Raw genomic sequence first — 21846 nt, 5'->3', positions numbered from 1 at the left:
TGAAGTAGGATTCTCCCTCAACTTTCTTGAGGTGTAGTTCAAATATTAGTTCATTCGAACAGAAATATGCAAGTCATACAATATTAGTTCATTTGACCAACAAGCAAACTAGCTAAAACACAAGTTACACAACACAACAAGCACATGAAAATCTTTGGTGAAAAAAAAGCGCAACCACAACAACAAGCGCACACATAAAATATGGGGCAACTTTTGCTCACCACCCTCCTAAGTGATGGTGATGTTCACCACCTCATTTATCATCGTTTGATGAATTTAAATTTGAAAATTTATAGATGTCAAAATTTAAACTCACAATAATAGATGAGATGGTGAGCAAAATTATTTCCCGATAAATATATTCACGCACTTTATAACAAACCAACAAAAAAAGAAGATAGAAACAAACCCAAGCACCCACACAAACTTAAGCACCGATCAACAACAAGAAGACAAATCAAACTTTGGGCTCGGGCGAGTCGGGGTGTTGGCCATGATCACGAACCTTAACGATGAAGAAACCTAGGGCATGGCCGGCCACGGCGGCGACGAGGATTCCGATATTGAATGACATGACAGAGAGCATGACCAGGTAAGCCAAACCGGTACGAAAGGTGTGGACGCCGGTCTGACCGAGGAGCGATAGGTAGGGTTTGGCTGCCGGTCTGTGTTTGGGCAAAACGGACAATACCTCGATGGCGACAGCGAGGAGGAAGATGAAGAAGAAAGCCAAGACGTACATGCCGAGGTTGTTGTTAGGCCACTTGGGGAAGAGGATGATGACATCTTTGCCCCATGTGAGGCTGCTGCTCATCATCATGGTACCATAAGTTGTGTTCGTCAGGTCGCCCTTGGGCGGAGGAGACATATTTGACATGTCGTCCATTTCTCTCTCTAGAGGGAGAGAGAGAGATAGAGAGACAAAGAGGTTGGTTTGATTACTTCGAATGAATCAGGTTTTGGTGGCAATGGAAGGTGATTTTTTCTTCTTGATTTTAGTGTATATTATATAAATGGAGGAGCTGGAAAGCAACGACGTTGGGGCTGATGACGATCGAGGTTTGAGAGACCTGAGTGGCCTTCTTTTTATTTTACAATGGCTTTTGTTTGTTTCATATAGCTTTTAATGTAATTTTACAATTTCTACAGTTCCACTTTATTAAACTTTTCAAGATGTTCTGTAACTTGCGTTGTCATACTAAATATAAAACTTTAAACAAGTTTATTCTAATGTGATATATGACATATGTAAGTTAGGTCAGTTAGTTATATAATGTGTCTGTCTTTACATACTTAAGTTCGAATCTTATTTCCCAATAAATTGGTGTAGTTGAAACATTAATTTTTCAAAACCAAAATATATTTAACTTTTCTTTCAAATCCAAAGTCGGAGAATAAATCATATATCTAGGCCAAGATCATTACGTTGGTCCATTAATTTTATATTGGAGAAGGAAATAAAAAGATTCAATGGTGCTTGGAAAGTGGAGTGGAGGAGTGGGCACGTATAAGGGAAATGACAGAAATAAAGGTGATGGAACTAATAAGGATTTGACTATCAAACAATACAGGATTAGTGGAATCTAATAACTTAATCGTCTTTGGTATTTCAGGATAGGAGTCTAGGAGAGGTACTAGTCCGTGCACCATATCTAACCATACTGCCAGCTAGTGGTAGAGCTGTGTTTTGCAAACATTTAAATAAACAATATGACACTAGCTGATGAGCACGTATTTTTGTATGTGTGAATAATTTTATTTTGTTTTTTGTTTTTTATTAAAGAATGTGATCAGTTTTTAAAATTTTAAAAGAGTATGAAATAATGATGATGTAACAGTTTCTCTTAATAAGTGCATATTTTTTCTTAATATTACATAATTAATGTTTTGTCTTCCTTATGCAAATATTATGTATCAAAAGTAAGCGTAAAATAGGAAAAATAGGAATATGATTGTCATTAAAAAAAAAAAAAAGAGTATAATAGGAAAAATAAGGATATGATTGTCATTTTCTCAAAAGATAGAAAATTACTGTTTTGCCCTCCTCATGTCAATATTGTGTATCAAAAGTGAGGGCAAAATAAAAAAAAATGAGCAAAAAGTTGACAAGAAGGGTTCTCTTCGTAATAGTATAGATTATCCTGAACTTATAGTTAATTAATTAGTTTTGAATCAGCAGGGCTTAGGTAAATTCAAGGATCAGACCATGAATTTCTAGCTTCAATGACCAAAAAACTGGAGATGCACCTGTCTGCATGCGCAAGCAAAGATATATGTACGATGGTTAAATCCTACGTAATTGTTTCTACTTGGTTATAGTGGTAGGGACATTATATATATCATTGTTGCATCAATGCGAGTTGAAATTGGATCTCCTCTAATGATTAGATTTAAATAGTATAACTCTCTCCATTTGTTTTCTCTGTGAAAATATTTCCATGATTGATTGTTAGGAGGACACAAGATGTTTTACATTATAGAATAAGGTGAAAATTTACAGATCCTTGCAATACATGACAGATCCTCCTCAATTGTTGGCTTAATTAGCCTTACAAATGATGAATCAAAGCTATTTTCTTGAAATATTAAAGGTAAAACTATTCATTGACAAAAGGTAAAACTAAATCTGATCATCAACTAGGCATAACAAAATCAAATTTCAACTAGGCTGGGGAAGCAGCTGGTTTGGCAAGAGCAAGAGCACTGGCCTTGACTATAAAGTACCCGAAGGTGTGGCCTGCCACAGCGACTATGAAGATTCCGGCGTTGAATGACATGACAGCGAGCATGACCAAGTACCCCATGCAAATTCGAACAGAGTAAATGGACGCATGAGTGATCCCCGCCACAATCGGGTTCATGCTAGATTTGACAACGGGCCAGGCAGACAAAGCTTCCATAGCAAAGGCTAGCACAAACACAAACAGTAAAGCCAATATGTACATGCCAGTGCTTTCATTAGGCCAGCCTTTGAATAGGATTGTAGCCTCATTTCCCCAGTGGAAGTTCATCTGCATGTTCATCTTCATCGTGTCCTCCATCCTTTCCTTGCTTGAGATTTTGGCATGGCAAGGTTTTCTTGTTGGTTTCGGTGTAATATAGTTTACAGATGAGACATGCAAGTGTTGAAAACAATGTTGTTGGGACTTGGTTTGGAGGTGATTACAAGAGCTGAGGGACAAATGGCCGCTCTAGAGTTCTTCCAAAGATGGGTATAATTAAACACATTTGGAGTTGGTGCTAAGAAGCTAAGATGTTATATGCTTTAAATTGATGAGAAGGTAAAGCCCAATTATGTCAATATCTCTTCTGAAATTCACCAGTTACATCATTTATTCTGATCTGAAAATGTATCATATGTTATTCACTTCACAATTGAAAGAAACTTAAGCCACAAGACCTATTCTTATTATATTTATCTTTCATTACTGGGAGATGCTTCTGATCTTTGTAGTCAGACCTTTTCGTTCTACTTTTTCCTCCCAAATGTTCCATGATAATCGAAACTGTCAACTTTTTAGTTCACTCTTTATATATCAACTATGTTAAAAATCAACCATATTAATTTAACTATCCGATTACAATTGTCGAATTTTCTATGTTTAAATGAATAACATTATTTATCCATTTATTAGATAATCATCATATGACTAATGATTTCTCATTTGATTAATTTTGGATAGAGTTGATGTGAAGTTAAAAATAGACGATTTAAATCATCGTACAACAATAAAAAATAAAAATAAGAGCGGACTAACACTTCTGTTCACCAAATCATGAAGTGACTGTATAAAACTTTCGTTAAGTTATTAATACAGTTCTAATTCAGAAATATTACAAACATGCAGTTAGTAGTGCCAATGCACTCAAGTGCACATACACAAACAAAAATGTAAAGGAAAATTTTATTTGAATCCATGTAATCTCTTTTCACACCCAATTTATTCTCTTCACCCATATTGTTTTTTATTAAAGAATTAATCTCACTTTAAACCCAAATTTATTACCTAAACTACCCTCTCAAACCCTATTCAAATGTTAAGTTATCTTTACACTCATTCCCTTTATAAAATAACATATGTGATTGAATTTTTTATTTCTAAAGAGGCATCCTTGCCCCACCCCCTTCTTCCCACTAGCTTTTCCAGGGCTGCTTTTTTTTCCTTCTACTACCAAACCTAGACATTTGCCTTTTTTCTTTCTACTGATGTGCATAAGCAACAAATCAAACAATTCATCCCCTTATATTTATCAACAAGTAAGGAAGTTTATAATCTAAGAACATTGGTAAGAAGTTTTTCTGTGACGACCCGTCCTTAATTTTCTATGTAATTTCTTCCCGACTATGTAAATTGTCTATTATACCCTTGTAGACAAGTGATGTGGACATGTTTTTATCGTTTTATTTTATTCCTCGCTATCGCTTTTAAATTGTACTCGTTGTTGCGAGAGTACGAGAATTTTTATCAATGTGAAAACATTATTTCGGATAGATTTTCGATTCTCTTTTCTGTACAAAATCTAAACTCTATCCTTGGTTTTCTTTAAAGCCAACATGTGCACTCCCCATTATTTCACTCCCTCACCAATCAACTCCCTCAAATCTCTCACCAATCCCATCCATTCCCTCCTCATGGCACCCAATCAGAAAAGCAAAAGAAAAAGCTTTCTCTCTCTTCATTCTCTCTCTCCCTCCCGGAACTCTCTTTCTCTATAACTACGAGCACCAAAGCATGTAGATCTAGCTTAAAAACCTCACCATTACGTTCATTTCATCTTCATGAACTCAACCATACCAACCAACCTTAGTTTGACCGAGTTTTGGACGTCGAACTCGGAAGGTCCAAACTCAATGAGTTTGAGTTCATCAAATTCTAGGCCGAGTTAAGGAGTTTTAAAGGTCAAGGAAGCTTTCCCACAACTTTCCGAGACCTCTAGGACAATTTTGAAGAAGCTTCAATGTTGAAACAACTGAGTTTCGAGGAGTTCATTTTTGGCCGGAACTTTTGAGGTGATTTCCAACCACCTCTGTCCACTCTTTAGACTCCAAAAATGTATAATGCAATTCTACTCTTCATAAGCTTCAAATTCATATAAAGTAGGTCGAAAATGGTTGAGAAATGAAGAAGTTATGCAAGTTCGAAATTTTTCCAGAAACCGGCAAAATTCGAGTTGCAGACGGCTGCGCTGACGGCAAAGGATGAGGCAGACGACGGAGGTCGCCGAAGAAGTCAAGGAATATTCCGTCAAAGTCGACGGAATGTTCTAACGGTGTCAGATAATGTCGTTAATCTCTGTTAAGGTTTTAACGGAATATTCCTGATGGCGTCAGTTACACTGGGGGCACATGCCTGCGCGTGGGGGCGCGTCTGGCCGTGCCTTGGTCAGCGTGTACGGGGTCCAGAAATTTATCTAAAAATTTGTGTAGGTCCATGCCGTCGAGTAGATTGATTTCATGTATTTAAACCCTTGGTTTGAGCAAACTATGGGGGTTTTATTTAAGTTTCCATATATGTGCTTTAATTAATTCTATTATAGTTATTTCACATATAGGGGAAACATATCCTGAAGACTTACAGGGCCAGGCTAAGCTCGGGGGCTACGACCCTATGATGTACTTGTGAGTGGGCAGTTTATTTTATACCTATACATATTTATAGTTTCCCTAAATGCGTAGTTACTCCACTTTTACGTTTATATTGCCAAGTATTCGTTATTGTGATATTAAATGTGATAAATGCTGCTATATGTTTGGGATATTACTGTCGTGACATTCATACATATTTGTACATGCTCATCTTGCTACACCGATGTTAGTACTCGCCCCAGGGCCAGGGCCAGTCCTTCACGTATATGTTCACATCGCACCATTAGCTCACCTTGGATCCAAGTTAGGTGCCAGTCATGTCGGGCAGATTACATTAGATTACCTTGACAGTTCTGACATTCTACGGTAGTCATACTATCTATTATGCTCTGAATAATTGTAGTGGGTTATTCCCACGATTGTGCACTCTTTCACTGTTTAGTACAATTAGTTCTAATTTGTTTTAAATTTATCCATTTTTTCACATCACTTACCCTTATGGTTACGTCACCTCACGGTGATGGCCAGCATGCTACGACCTTCCTAGGTTGGGGTGTGTCATTTTCCTTAGAATATTCCAATTGCAGAAAGTTTAACAAACCATTCGGGATTGATGAAAAGAATTGAAACCCAAATACTTATCTTCTAAACTTTAAAAAAATTGAAATCAAACGAACAAAATATTCATAAATTGAGTAATATCTTAGTTGGACGATTCAAAACTTCAAAATCACTATCCATCAATAAAAAAGCTTGTTTTTCTCTACAAGACATAATAGGGTTTGAGCCTGAATGAACGTAAGATAAACAAGAAGTGATGGTAGGGTTTAATGGGTTTATTGATAAATTTGAGTGTTATTATTAATTTCATTTTGTACTTAATAGTAATTATGTAATAAAGTAAAATAGACAATTAACAATTTAAATTTAAGTTGGGTGTAAAAAAAAAGTTACATGGTTCAAATAAAATTTCCTAAATGTAAAGCCCACCCCACAATCCATTATCCGCACCTCATGGGAGGAAGATCTGACGGTCTCTCAGAACCCGAACCGCCCGACTTCTTCCAAACCCCACTCCCAAACGCCAAGAACCCAACCGCGTGCCCGCCAAGCGTGGCAAGAAAAACGCCCCCATTGAAAGACATGACGGCGAGCATCACCAGATACGACAACCCCGAACGCACCGTGTAAAGACACGTCCGCAGCAGCCCCGCCGTGACGATATTAGTTCCGGGCTTGATTAGCCGGCTGTGAGAGAGCCACTCGACCAGCACGCCCAGAAGGAAGACAAACACCAATGAAATGGCGTACATGGCCGGGCGGTCGGGTCCTGGCCAACCCGTGAAGAGAACCTCCGCGCCTGTGGCTCCAGAAGAATGACATATGCATCATCATCCTGTGGCGACGCATCGGCATGAACCCGCCACTATTACTGCCGTTAATCAGCGTCGCTGCTGGTGGGGATGGAATGTTATGATGTGAAGCAGTCATTTTAAAGCTACACTCGGGACCAGTGGATTGAAGAGGAAGACTTTAACTACTAAGACAATCTACTACTTGCAGTTTAGATTAAAGGGGTATTTGGTACTTGGCGAAATGGAAGCAAGGACTTAATGACCCAAGAAAGAGCTAACAGAACTGAGAAGTTCTCTTCCTCGACTTCTGGTAGGTCACGCTGGTTCTCTATTTCTACACTTCTGGTAGGTCACACTTTTATAGGAAGTAAAAGGTATTGTTTTTTTATTTTATTTTATTTTTATTTTGGTTCGTTTACAAGCAGTTCCTGGCACGAAAGCACCATACCAAATTTATATTATAGGCTTCAAACTTTCAAAGCCTTCTAAAAGCTAGTTCCAACTTATTGGTCCAAAAAAAAAAAAAATTTCTTATATGCTACGAGCGTTGGATTGATTAAATTGATTTGAATTATTACTTTTATTGTGATTCTGTAAATTTAAGTCATCTCCACCGCCGCACCACCTGCAGCACAGCAGCACCCGTGGCCTCCTAGCCACGCCAATTCCAATCCTCGTCCTCGCCAAGCCAAATTTTCAAGTCTCAAGGCTCCAGAAAATTAAGAAGGAAAAATGAAACTTTTTCTTACCTTGGTGCGGTGCAGAGAAGAAGAACAACAACGTGAAACGATTATTTGCAAGGGCAAGAGAAGAAGAAAGTTAGGGAAGGGGAACAAATTTCCTCTAACTTCTCTCTTCCTTGTAGGGATAAAAATTAGTTCTCCAAATTTGTTTAATCCCCCTGCTTAAAGCAGAATTAAATAGATATTGGTGGCATTTGGTTTCCATTTCCTAGAAGAGTATCTCCAAGTCAAAGAAGGAGATCTACATCAAACTAGGGAGGCAAATTGGGACTTCTACACCTACTGTCCTTTTCCTTCATGCAGCCCAGTAGGTGTGGGGGCATTTGTAAAGACTAAAAATAATCTCAAAAGCCTAGAAGACACGTTTTCCTCAAGAAATACAAGATTGCCCTCATTAAACGGACAGACTTCTCAAATACTCTCACGCGCAGCTCAGCACCCTAAAGGTCCAAGCAGCTGAATACGACTACTGCTCACTTGCCCATAGCAAGAAAAAGTCAAAGGCATTAAAGATAGATATTAATTACTAAATCTCATCTTTAATACATTCCAATTGAATATTGACTTCATCCAAGTAAGTAATCTCTATTTCAATCAATTAGGGATACTTGCACCATTATCTCAATATATTAGTGAGGAACCAACTTAGGCATCAGGAGATCAATTGAGCCCCCAACCCCACCTTATGGGCACGTGAGGCATAGGTTTTTTTCATTAAAAGTATTGATTGTTTTGTAGGTACATTTTTATCAAAATTGAAGACAACGGAAATTCGCTACCACAATCATAATGAAGCAAAACCGAATAAGACATCGAACACAAAGAAAGCAAAGCCTTAAGAGACCTGTATTCAAATTCAATATTGGAGCGAGAGACAATACTGCTTCTAAGATATTTGGTGAGCAAGTTATTTTCATACATGTGCTACGCGTATAGTATGATTTGTTTCCAAGCAATTTCGTGGCACGAAAGCTGCCACACCATAACTAATATTAAAGCTCTTAAACTTTCTAAGCATTTTAAAAAGCTACAATTATAGAATAAAAACATATTTGCATATTTCACGATTTGACACCAAATCCTTCAGTCATGTGCACGATTTGGCACCACCAACCATCAGTTCTCTCCTCCTCATTTCACGTGCACGATTTGGCACCACCAAATCCTTCAGTCACGTGCAAGAAATGGAGCTAATGAAAAGGGCCTACACACCAACAATGCCATGACGACGACCTCTGGATTAGGGTCGATGGAGGTGGAGCAATCTGAATCCGCTGCACACGTACTATTCTTGCCGTTCCCAGCACAAGGCCACATCACTCCGATGCTAAGCTTTGCGCAGCTGCTATACCACGCTGGCATCCACGTCACCTTACTCAGTACGGAGCATAACCACCGTCTCCTCACCCAACGCCGTGCCCTCTCCGCCCACTTCCCAACCCTCCACTTCGAGTCCATACCCGATGGCCTCCCACCGGACCACCCCCGCACCATTCACCCCATAGACGACATCGTCTAGTCGCTTAGGTCCATAACCAAGCCACTCCTGCGTGACCTTCTTATAACCTTAACCAAAAAGGATAACGAGTCCTATGGCGCCACCACCACTCGCCGTCCTCCTTGAGTTGTGTCATAATAGATGGGATGATGTGTTTTGCGATTGACGTCGCAGAGGAGGTGGGAATTCCCGTACTTGCCCTCCCCACAACAAGCGCTTGCAGCTTCTGGTGTAGTTCGTGCATCCCCAACCTCATTCAACAAGGCCAGCTTCCCTTCCAAGGTGATCACCGTCGCTCTTCTTTTCTTTCTTATAAAACTTTAATTTCATAGAAATCTGATTTTCACAAAATTGTTATGGTGATATCTGTCGCTCTTATTTTCAATTCTTGCTAGTATACTGTACATGTGTTTTTTGAGCTGATGAACACTGTATATGTATATGCTTCGGGTGTTGAAACAGATGAGGACATGGATCAGCCGATTTCCAGGGATGGAAGGTGATAGGATTTTTAGGTACCTGCATAAAGAGGTTAAAATCATACAAAATATTCGCAAGATAACAAGGTAGTTAGCATAAATGACTCAAGTAAGGTCGTTTTCTGCTGGAATTATTTAAAACAATTTATGCAAAACCAAAATCTTAGTTAATTAATTGCAAACAAAGATTGAAAAAGGCTGATTTTGAATTTAAGAGCAATAAAAACGAATTTTATTAAAATTAATTTATGAAAAACAACTAATAACCAATTAAAAAGGAAACAAATCAAAAAGAAAAAGTTTCAAAGAAACAAATTTGGAAAAGCAATAGGGTTCCACCACCCCCTTAACAAATCCTATGTATATTTACTAATTACTTATGAATTACTCATGCAACTTTGAAGGTTAGGTTTTCCTAATGCATATTCTACTCGTGGTATTCAAGTTAGAACGTATATCAAACATGCAATGCGTCTGTGGTATTCTGATCAAATATAAATATGCATGAATCATTACACTTTGTGAAAACCCTTTGAAAAACCATGCAACCCCTAGGATGTTGTATTCATCCTAAGTGAAATTACAACTATTAATCACAAGAAGCAATACTCAATTCCCCGGTGGTATTCCAACCGAATTGCATCCAATTACTTATCAAAACATTCTAATGGTCACAAATTATTAAGACACAAAAACAGTTTAAAGCACAATGATTAATAATTCAAAGTATATACTTCCCTCTTAGCAAGATCGGACAGCATGTCGGTGACTGGGAGCATTTCACACTCCGCATCTGCAATTTTTCTGGAGAGCTCCAAAGCATATACTTCTTGGAGCACAGCTGTGGCAAATGGGTGGATGCATATGATTTTGAGTACACAGACGGGAACAAAGCCATTGTCTACTCATCCAAAAGTGGACACGCGAGCTACCCTCATCCTGGGACTTACCTTCAGGGGTCAGACAAGCTAGGCATCGGAATAAGGAACGATGCTGCTCGCAGCAACTTATCTGTGGATTCAAGCATTCGGTATGGGATTGTTGCAGCCGAGTATCTTGGAGACGATGTTGTGAGTGAGCCGGATTGGCTACAGTTTATGAGAAATTGGGGTCCAACAATAGTGTACAATTCAAGAACTGAGCTTGATAAGGTTATCAATGTCTTGCCTGTGGTGTTTAAGCACAGATTGGAGAACATATTTAATAAGCTTCCAGTTGAGCTTTATGGGAAGGAAGGTCCTACTGGACCAAAGGAGAAGAACAATTGGGTGGGAGATGAGAGAAGCTAGGGTTTTGCTTGGTTTGTGAGAGAAAAACCTACCTTCATGAATCACTTGTTGTAAGCCTAAGTTGTAACCCTATGTAATGTATCCATTTTTGTGTATAGATATATACAATATAATGTATGGTGCAAAGCTTTTCGAGAAGGGAAAAAAAAAAAAAAAAAAAGATTAACAATTCAAAATATGCATGCATAATATCATAAGTAATTAAATAAAAACTACATATTTATGCTAAGGCTCAAGGCTTCGCCTTAACAAAAGAAAATTAGTTACACATGTTCATACTTAAAATCAACATAATTATATTCAACTAATTCGCCCAAAAATCTGCACAGTCACGTTTTGAACCCAAATCAACTCCAAAACTGGCCCAAAATAGCTGGATTTAAAGCTTGGACTATTCTGAACACTTCTCCAAAAGGCCACGAACCCATCTGAGGTCATCTTGGGCTCCAAAAATGCAATTCAAGCCCATAAACATTAATTTCCAACAACGTGCACTGCTTCTTTAATAAATCGTCAGAAAATAACCGCTTGGTAGAAAAATCCCAAATTTTGATACAAAAAGCCAAGAGACACACGAATGTCCTCCAATTTGAATTCGTCCGCTTGATCACGTTTCACTCCAAAGGAATTCGAATGTCGTATGTTGAAAATATAAAGCAAAATATCAAAATTCTACCAAAATAATTATCAAATTATACTAAAAATAGGATAAAATATATAATATAATATTGACTCATCAAAGGTCTTCTGCGACGACGGGATCTACCGACTATCTGCAAAATGCCAGTCGACCGTCCAATTTTTAAATTTTTCATGGAGGAATTTGAGGCCATCACTCGAGCCTCTGCCCTACAGCTTCGACGATCTAGAGCCCTTAATACTCTTCCAGATCGCCCCTCGCTTTCCCAAAATTTACACCTTAGGCCCTTTCCATGCCCTTCTCAAATCTCGCGCGGGAGACGATGTACCATCCTCAGTTTCCTCCTTGCGCCACGAAGACCGACGTTGCATGGCGTGGCTCCACTCCCAACAGTTGGAGTCCGTTATTTTCGTCAGCTTTGGGAGTTTGGCAAAGCTGATACATGTCCAGTTACTAGAGTTATGGCACGGTTTAATCAACAGTGGCAAGCCTTTTTTGTGGGTAGTGCGATCGGACATGCTTTCGAGTGAGCAAGATGCAACTCCGGGAGTTAGAGAATGGTACTAAAGAAAGGGGGTTTATAGCGGAGTGGGTCCCCCAAGAAGAGGTACTGGCCCACAAAGCTGTCGGAGGGTTTTTGACTCACGGCGGCTGGAACTCGACTGTTGAGGGCACTGGGAGGGAGTTCCGATGCTTTGTTGGCCCCAATTAGCGGACCAACGGGTGAATAGTAGATGGGTTGGTGAAGGTTGGAAGATCGGGCTCGATATGAAGGAGACATGTGATAGGTCTACGGTGGAGAAGACGATGAGAACATTGATGGAAGAAGGTGATCGGAGACAGCTGATTTTAAGTCAGTGGATAATTTTGCGAAGTTGGCTCGTCATGCTGTTAGCGAAGACGGCTCTTCATGCTGTTAGCGAAGATGGCTCTTCGTATAAAAACATGGAAAAACTTATTGAAGATTTAAATTAAAAAATCGTGATGTGAAATCGTTGTTGGTGAAGTTTTTATGTATTGACACGTTTGTGGATGCTATGTATGATTGCATCATGAAATTAAAAGCTCAGTTTAGGTCAAATTTAAAACTTTCTTGTGATCGCGCCCTCTTCCATTGTATTCGAATTCATCTTTTTATGGTTAGATTAGATTTTGCTCAAAATGAGGAGAGATTTTTAAGTGTGACCGGAAGATGTGATTATACAGCATGTGTCACTATACAAATTGTGGGATATGTGTGCTAAAAGTTAACAACTTAAAAAATAAAGTTTTCTACCACTTATATTAAAACACGTTGTGTACCACCGGTATTTCGGTTACAATGACAATTTTCTCCAAAATAAGAGATTATATTCACAAACTCAAAATTACTTCCCCACATCCTTTTAATTTTTTAATTTTTTAATATTTTTCTATCAAGTGTTTGTGGTGCGTAGAATATCAAAAAATATTTAAAAAAAATTAAAAAAATAAATCTTTTATTCCCTCTTTTAACATGAATTATTTTTGAGTTTTCATCTATACAATCTAGGGTTTCAAGAAGAAAATTTCAATTAAATTAGTATAATTTATTCGTTTTAGTGAAATGTTTATTTTATTACTTAGCATTAGAAAGAAGTTTCCTTTGCACATATCACATACTTTATTTTACACAATCTAATCATTAATTTATGATTCATATATATGTTATGGCTTCATATGACATTCCCTAAATAGTAACTTTAAATTTTCATTTTTTTGAGCAAATTTTCATCATTTCCATTGAAGGCAATTGATATCGACATTGGTATTGATATCTCCATCGGTATTTCAATAAATTTGCATATCAATATTTCCACCGATACCGATATTTTAAACACTAGATGCGAGAAAACAATTACATCACACAATTCACTTGTTTGTAAGGTTGTGAATAAGTTTCTCTAGGTTGTTGTACGAAGTCCCACCTTCACTGACAGCAAGACGAGCCAATTTTACAAACTTCTTCACTGACTCCAAAATCTCCTCTCTTTGATCACCTTCTTCCATCAATGTCCTTACCATATTCTCCACCATAATCCTATCATATTTGTCCTTCATATCAAACCCAATCTTCCAAACCTCACCAACCAATCTACTTCTGATCAGCTGGTCTGCAATTTGTGGCGAACAAAGCATTGGAACTCTCACCCAAATTCCTTCCATGGTCGGGTTCCACCTGTAGAAAAAGGTATGTGGGCTAAAAATTATATTTGTTATTGATACATGAATGTGGAAAAATGGAAGAGAATGCAAATGGAAGAGAATGCTTATTTTTTCATTATTTTTCTCTACAAGATTACAAGGATATATATACATGATACAAATGTGTAGGTAGGACAAGGTAGCCGTCCTAGTGTGTAGGTAGGACAAGGTAGGACGGCTGTAGGACGGCTTGACGGCTGTAGGACGGCTAGTGTGTAGGTAGGACAAGGTAGGACGGCTGTAGGACGGCTTGACGGCTGTAGGACGGCTTATTCTTCCAATAATAATATTATATACAATTACACAAGGACTCCAACCATATTCCTTATTTGTCTAACACTCCCCCTCAAGTTGGAGAGTGGATGTCAAGAACTCCCAACTTGCGTAACATACCCGAAAACTTTTCTTTCCCAAGAGGTTTGGTAAACAAGTTTACCAACTGTTGTGCCGTACCCACATGCTTGGTCTCTATTGTGCCATCTACAATCTTATCTCGTATAAAGTGACAATCCATCTCAATGTGACGAGTTCGTTCATGAAAAACAGGATTGGCAGCTATATGTAACGCTGCTTGATTATCACAAAATAAAATGGAAGGACCATCCAAAGGAATGTTCAAATCCTTCAACAAAAAACGAAGCCAAACTATCTCGCAACAAGCACCTGCCATGGCCCTATATTCCGCCTCTGCTGAAAAGAGCGAAACGGTTTTCTGTCGTTTCGTCTGCCAAGAAATCAAAGAACCGCCCAAGAATACACAATACCCAGTAGTCGAACGGCGAGTGATAGGGCAACCTGCCCAATCAGAATCACAAAACGCAGTTAACTTGGTCTGGTTGTCAGAACGAAATAATAAACCTTGACCTGGAGTAGCCTTCAAATAACGAACAATACGAAGCGCAGCATCCATATGAGATATCCTTGGCTCGTGCATAAAACGGCTTAGAACATGCACAGAATAGGTGATATCCGGCCGAGTGATAGTGAGATATATTAACCGACCTACTAATCGTCGATACTTTTCAGGATCCTTGAGAAGTTCTCCTTTATCAGATAATTTTGTGTCATCCATAGGAAAAGCAATGGGTCGTGCTCCCAAAAAACCATAGTCCTTGAGAATCTCTAATGCATACTTGCGTTGAGAAATATAAATCCCTTGTTTGGAACGAGAAACCTCAATACCCAAAAAATATTTTAAATCACCAAGGTCTATTATCCGAAAATGATCACGGAGAAAAGACTTCAGAGAATTAATGGCACTAGCATCATTGCCTGTAATCACAATATCATCCACATAAATGAGCAAAGCTGTGAAAGAAATACCAGACTTTTTAGTGAACAATGAATAGTCAGCTTTGGATTGTTGAAAACCGGCAGAAATGATGGCACTAGTGAATTTGGCAAACCATTGGCGAGAAGCCTGCTTAAGACCATAAAGTGACTTGTGAAGGCGACACACAAGATTCTCCCCCTGTCGCCGAAGACCAGGAGGAGGAGACATATAGATTTCTTTATGTAAGTCACCATGTAAGAAAGCATTATTAACATCAAGCTGATGAAGAGACCAAGACTGACTAGCAGCAAGAGCAAGAAGACAACGCACCGTAATCATCTTAGCAGTAGGAGAAAAAGTGTCATGATAATCAATACCTTCAGCCTGAGTGAAGCCTTTAGCAACCAAACGAGCTTTGTAGCGGTCAATAGAGCCGTCAGAATTGTGCTTGAGTTTGTACACCCACTTACAACCAATGAGAATTTTGCCAGGGGGCAAGGAAGTTAAAGTCCAAGTACCATTAGCATGTAAAGCTTGAAGCTCTTTAGTCATAGCACATTGCCAATTGGGGTCAGTGGCAGCCTCGGCTAAGGAGGAAGGCTCCACAGTCCGACTGACAGAGTTAATGTAAGAAAAATGTCTGGGAGAGTAACGGTGATAAGAGAGAAAATTACAAAGTGGATATCGCGTACCTTGTGTAGAACCGGGTTGCGAAGTCGAAGATGGGTGGGATGGCAGAATCACCTGCGAGCAAACGTAGTCTTTTAAATAGGATGGAGGTTTATGGGCACGGGAAGAGGTGCGGGGAAGGGGAGGATTGGTAGGTAGTGGGGGGGTAGGGATGTCCGTGGGTAAAAGGGTGAAAGGTAAGGAAGTAGCGGGGGGGGAAGGAGGGGATGCCGAGAGGGCAGGGGCATGGGGAGGAACGGGTAATGGGGCAGCAAGGGAATCTGTGGGAGGCGTGGAAGGGGAGGAAGGTGGAGGAGGGTGAGGCGTCGGGGCAGGAAGGGGTGGGTTATATGTAAAGTCCAGAGGGGGTGAGATGGGTAGGGTAGGCGAAGAGGATGGGATAGGAGGGTGAGAAACGGCATAAGGGAAAGTACTTTCGTGAAAGATGACGTCTCGACTAGTAAAAATGCGGTGATTGTCGAGATCGTAAAGGGTATAGGCCTTTTGTCCATGAGGATAACCGAGAAAAATGCAACGATGAGCCCGAAGGGAAAATTTGGTGGTGGGAGTGACAGAGTTGGCATATGCCAGACAACCAAAGACGCGGAAGTGGTCATAAGATGGGGTTTTCGAAAAGAGAACCTCAAATGGGGATTTATGATGGAGAAGACGGGTAGGGAGACGATTGATGAGATAAGTAGCGGTAAGAACACATTCCCCCCAAAACTTGATAGGAAGATGGGATTGAAAACGAAGGGCGCGAGCGGTTTCAAGAAGATGACGATGTTTTCTTTCAACAACGCCATTTTGTTGGGGGGTATAAACACAAGAAGTTTGTAAAAGCACCCCATGATCAGAGAAAAAACTACGAAGAGATAAAAATTCACCACCATTGTCAGTACGAATGCATTGGATGGTAGTGCGGAATTGGGTAATGACATAAGCAAAAAAATCCTTAATTAATTGTTGAGTGTCGAATTTATGTTTCATGAGGAAAACCCACGTAAAGCGAGAAAAATCATCCACAATGGTTAAGAAATAATTAGCACCAGAAAGAGAAGATTGACGATTCGGGCCCCAAATATCACAATGAATTAAAGCAAAAGGGAAAGTTGATGAAATTGAACTCAAAGGAAAAAGTTGACGAGTTTGTTTTGCCAACGGACAAACATCACAAATATGACTAGAATCAAAAGTGCAATTAAGAGAGCTAGATGCTAAAGCTTGCAAACGAGTGGAGGAGGGGTGACCAAGACGCCTATGCCAGAGGGAGGAGGGGATGGTAATGATGTTGCAGAGAGGTTGACGGGTGGGGAGAGAAGAGGTAAGGGCCACAAGGTAATACAGATCGCCATGTCGCTTACCCACACCAATCATCGCCTTCAAAACTAAGTCCTGCAAAACACACCAAGAAGGAAAGAAGGTTATGGAACACGATAATCCATCTGTAAGTTTACCAACCGATAAAAGGTCCACTCGGAAATTAGGGACACATAAAACATCATTCAAAGTAACTGAGGAATTTAAAGGAAGAGTGCCGGTAAAAGTAATGGGAGCGGAAGCACCACTAGGCAAAGAAACAAGCGGCAAATGTGAAGGAGAACGATTAACCAAACATGAAGCGGAAGAAGTAATATGATCCGTAGCACCACTGTCAAGAATCCATTGACCATGACGAGAGGTGACAGGTAACAAACCTTGGGCAAAATCAGTAGTGAGCACGGCATTGGCCTGAGGAGGGGTGGTGGTGTCACGTAGAGCAGCTAGAACACGGGAGTGCTGCTCGGCAGAGAGGTCAGGCATGGCAAGCTGCAAGTCATGCAAAGTGGGCTGGGTCCCGTGCACTTGGTGGGTCGCTGGAGTAGAAGAGGAGGCGGGGGCCTGGGTGCCTTGCATGTGATGGGCCTAGGTGAAATTATGGGGCCGGGAAGCAGAAAACCGTGGCTGCTGGGGAGGACTGGAAGGTGCATGGCTGCGGGAAGAACTGGAAGCAGTGGCACGGCGCGGTGGTCGCCACGGTTGGCCATGGAGGGGATGGCCAACGGGATAGCCATGAAGTTTATGGCAGGTGTCTCGGGTATGATAATCAAAATTGCAGTAGGTGCAGTGGAGGGGAGGACGAGCAGAGGAGGGACGGGCCACGAACAGCCATGGGAACGGCAGAGAAAGCTGCCGAAAAAAAAATTAGGGCTAGGGTTATAAACCTGCTCTGTATACCATGTAGAAAAAGGTATGTAGGCTAAAAATTATATTTGTTATTGATACATGAATGTGGAAAAATGGAAGAGAATGCTTATGGAAGAGAATGCTTATTTTTTCATTATTTTTCTCTACAAGATTACAAGGATATATATACATGATACAAATGTGTAGGTAGGACAAGGTAGCCGTCCTAGTGTGTAGGTAGGACAAGGTAGGACGGCTGTAGGACGGCTTGACGGCTGTAGGACGGCTAGTGTGTAGGTAGGACAAGGTAGGACGACTGTAGGACGGCTTGACGGCTGTAGGACGGCTTGACGGCGGTAGGACGGCTTATTCTTCCAATAATAATATTATATACAATTACACAAGGACTCCAACCATATTCCTTATTTGTCTAACACCACCCGCTGTGGGTCAAAAATCCACCCACAGCCTCATGGGCGAAAACCTCGTCTTGTGGAGCCCATTCCACTATAAACCCTCCTTTAGGACCCACATCAAGCTTCGCCGGAATCACGCCCGCCTCTCTTTCCTCACCATCAATCATATCCGGCCGTAACACCAACAGAAACTGCTTGCCACTATTGACCACGTGTCATCTTCGACAAGCTTCCAAAGGAGACAAAAATAACTGATCCTAACCGTTGGGAGTCAAGCCATGCCATGCAACGACGGTCTACGTGACACAAAGAGGCGGCGGAGGATGATAAATTGTCTCCAACGTGAGATTTGAGGAGAGCATGGATAGGGCCGATGGTGTAAATTTGGGGAAAGCGAAGGGCATTGTGGGGGAGGATTGAAGCATCGAGGTCGTCAAAGGTGTTGAGTAGGAGAGCAGAAACTCGAGGGAGGGCCTGAATCTCCTCTACCATGAATCTAAAAGTTGGGTCGTCCATTGGAAGTCTGCAAAAACTTGGTAGATCTTTGTATCGTAAAGATCGTCCATCCCCGGAATTCCGCTAACCATCTTTTCCATGTCCTCATGTGTCGGTCAAAGGAATTAAAATGATACCTTTTGTTATGTTGGTGTATGAGTAGAGGTTTAGAAGTAGAGGGTGTAAATGAATGAGAAGGGTGAACAATTCCATGGATGTTTGTAAGAGATTTTTCCCATAAAAGAATACATGTGAGTAAAAATAAGTATAAAATAAAAAGTTCGAATTTTCTGTCTGTTAGACATGTTTGTCTTTCTTTGAAATAACTTGAGGAATTTGATCTCTCAGAAAACAAAAATTGGAGTGAAATAATGAATAATACTATTAGATAAAGAGAGAAGAAGCATACCTCCAAAGGGAAGCTGACCTTGTTGAATGAGGTCAGGAACGTAGGAATAAGTACAGATGCCACAAGCGCTGATGGTGCGCAGAGCCATTGTGGGAATCCCCAGCTCCTCCGCCACGTCGATTGTGAAGCTCATAATATCATCTGTTATCACACAGCTCAAAGCAGGAGGACGACTGACAGTACTGACGTTACACGACTCGTCGTCGTCCTTCTTTTTTTTGGTTAGGGAGATGAGCATGTCACGCAAAAGCGACTTCGTTATAGACCTGAGGGTGGGCACGACGGTGATTATGGGGTCACCATTGCGCGAATGATCGAGTGGGAGGCCGTCGGGGATAGACATCAAAGCAGAGAGATGGGAATCGGGCGGAGAGAGCCTGGCGTTGGCTGAGGCGGCGGTGAGTGTAGTCGGTGGTGAGAAAGGTGACGTGGATGCCACAGGGCCGGCCCTGAGGGTAGCCCAAGTAGGCACCCGTCTAGGGCCCTCATTTCGGAAGGGCCCTCAAAAAAAATTTATATCCTATAATTAACATATAAATACAAAAAAAAAGAGTAAGAAATATCATAAGTCATTTGTTAGTGCAATGGAAATGTTGGCTTCATTTTTCTTTGGGGTGTTGAGTTCGAAACACGAAGCTGCCTCTTTTTCAAATTTACTCCCAATTCATCTGTCCAACTCCTAATCCATCTATCCAAATGCATATAAAGTTATAAAACTCAAGTCTCTTTGCAATCTTTTTTCTTTCAACTTCTCATTCTCTCCATTTCTATCGAATGTTTGAACTAACTTTCCATTCTCTACATTTCTATTGAATGTTTAAACCAACTATCATATGGTCTTAAAGATTGAACTAAAAGGTAATCAAAACCTTGAATTTTATATCTTTCTTTTCAATAACTTTTTATTCAATGGATTATTTTAATATTCAATTCGTTAGTGTGATGTTGATTTTAGAAGGAAAAAAAAAACACAAGAGAAACAATTGGCGTTGAATTTATTATACTCGTCAATCAAGTTTATTATTATTTACTCTCTTGATCATCAAGTTTTATTATTCTTCACTCTCAATCTTAAACTCTTGACTGCAAATATTTAGTACATTTATGTCTAAAAACGTGAATCGTGTAATGTTTAAATAATGTTTGTGTATTTATCTTCTTTTGATATTAATTTTTAATGACATTTGATGTGAAAATAGAACTTTTATGTATTTAGCGATTTTCTTTTTATACAAATCAATATACAAAAAACCGGAGATCAGAGAATTTTAGAGCCCCACTTCGAATGCTCGCCTAGGGCCCCCAAATTCTCAAGGCCGGCCCTTGGATGCTAGTGTGGCAAAGCAGCTGTGCCAAGTTCAGCATCGGAGTGAAGTGGCCTTGTGATGGGATGGGAAATAATAGGACGTGTGTTTGCTCCGTCGTCTTCATTGTATCTCGATCGATCTAGCCACATAGATGGGAGAGAGTTTTTCTTCTGCAAGAATTGATCTGATAAGCATGGCTTTTTATAGATTTAAAAGGTTGTCACTTTAGTTATAACTCTTAGATTGTGTCATTATAACGTTGCAATCTATAGGGGTCCTTTCTCAAAAAATTGATGCATTTTTTTTTTTTTTACCAAAGAAAAGTAGTGTATTAATAGTACAATCACAATGCATACAATCTGCTTGTCAAATGCGTGTTAGAGTATCTCCACCCGACCAACCAAATGCCGAGTGAATGCTGAATTGGATAGAAAAGGCAGCAAGGAAGAAGTCCAACCAAAACAGTATTTTTGACGTGGATTGACATTGAACGAGTCAGGGAGACGTTTTTTAATTTTGACATCTGATCTCATTGTTCGAGATTTCTTGTTCGAATCTCCCACTACCAGAAATTAGCATTTGCACGAGGAAGTTTTGCCCGAGGAACTATTTTTCATCGGGCAAAGAAACATTACCCGATGGAATAAAAATTTTGGTTGGGCAAAATGGGTCAACATTTTGGTTCTTTTTTTTTCTAGAAATTTACGGTGAACATGTTTAACAGACAACACAACCTTCGTTGGGCAAAGTTTTCGTGCCAAAGAAAAAAAATGGCACGGGTTGTGCCATCTTTTGCCCAATAGAAATCCTATTTATCGATTAACGTAATTTGGCCCAACTAACCATTTCGCCGGGCAAACCCCAATTTATTAAATATTTTGTTGGTCACTCTCCTTTCCTTTGTGGCTTAGGGTTTAGGGTTCATATTTCGTCAGGCAAAATGTAATATTTCGTCAAGCAAAGGTGAGGGACATTTTCGCATATTCAATTTCTTTGATGATTTTCACATTACAATTTTTTAATTTAAGTCTTCCATAAGTTTTTCCAGGTTTTTATACGAAGAGCCATCTTCACTAATATCATGGCAAGCCAACTTTGCAAAATTATCCACTGACTTGAAAATCGGCTCTCATCGATCACCCTCTTCCATCAATGCTCTTACCACCTTCTCCACCGTAGACTTATCATACGTGTCCTTCAGCTCGAGCCCGATCTTCCAACCTTCACTGACCCATCTACTATTCACCTGTTGGTCTGCTAATTGTGGCCAACAAAGCATCGGAACTCCCGCACTAGC

The 21846-nt window shown here is 40.0% G+C and overlaps 2 protein-coding genes and 3 pseudogenes across 2 annotated transcripts; 1 reads left to right on the top strand and 4 right to left on the bottom strand.

Annotated features, from left to right (window-relative positions):
- Positions 1-299: 299 nt before the first annotated feature.
- LOC103949413 (copper transporter 2-like) lies at positions 300-1125 on the bottom strand. The gene has a single exon (XM_009360526.3). The coding sequence runs from the start codon at positions 884-886 to the stop codon at positions 458-460; it is 429 nt and encodes a 142-aa protein (XP_009358801.1). The 5' UTR covers positions 887-1125; the 3' UTR covers positions 300-457.
- Positions 1126-2663: 1538 nt separating this feature from the next.
- LOC103949414 (copper transporter 1-like) lies at positions 2664-3041 on the bottom strand. Its single transcript, XM_009360527.3, has one exon. It carries the CDS (start codon positions 3039-3041, stop codon positions 2664-2666), a length of 378 nt encoding a protein of 125 aa, XP_009358802.1.
- A 3477-nt stretch (positions 3042-6518) lies between these two features.
- On the bottom strand, positions 6519-7578 carry LOC103949415 (annotated as a pseudogene).
- Positions 7579-8054: 476 nt separating this feature from the next.
- LOC103949479 lies at positions 8055-12581 on the top strand (annotated as a pseudogene).
- A 900-nt stretch (positions 12582-13481) lies between these two features.
- LOC103949480 lies at positions 13482-20673 on the bottom strand (annotated as a pseudogene).
- Between the last annotated feature and the right edge of the window lie 1173 nt (positions 20674-21846).

The sequence above is a fragment of a genome, unplaced genomic scaffold, assembly GCF_019419815.1.
Source record: "Pyrus x bretschneideri cultivar Hongxiangsu unplaced genomic scaffold, Pyrus_bretschneideri_v1 Contig2, whole genome shotgun sequence".
NCBI classification, from domain to species: domain Eukaryota; kingdom Viridiplantae; phylum Streptophyta; class Magnoliopsida; order Rosales; family Rosaceae; genus Pyrus; species Pyrus x bretschneideri.
The sequence above is the reverse complement of the archived record's forward strand: the minus strand, read 5'-3'. Positions and strand labels throughout refer to the sequence as shown.

Bases quoted from the DNA above. Each gene is read 5' to 3' on its own strand.
- LOC103949413 (XM_009360526.3), bottom strand. From the start codon at position 886: ATGGACGACATGTCAAATATGTCTCCTCCGCCCAAGGGCGACCTGACG.
- LOC103949414 (XM_009360527.3), bottom strand. From the start codon at position 3,041: ATGGAGGACACGATGAAGATGAACATGCAGATGAACTTCCACTGGGGA.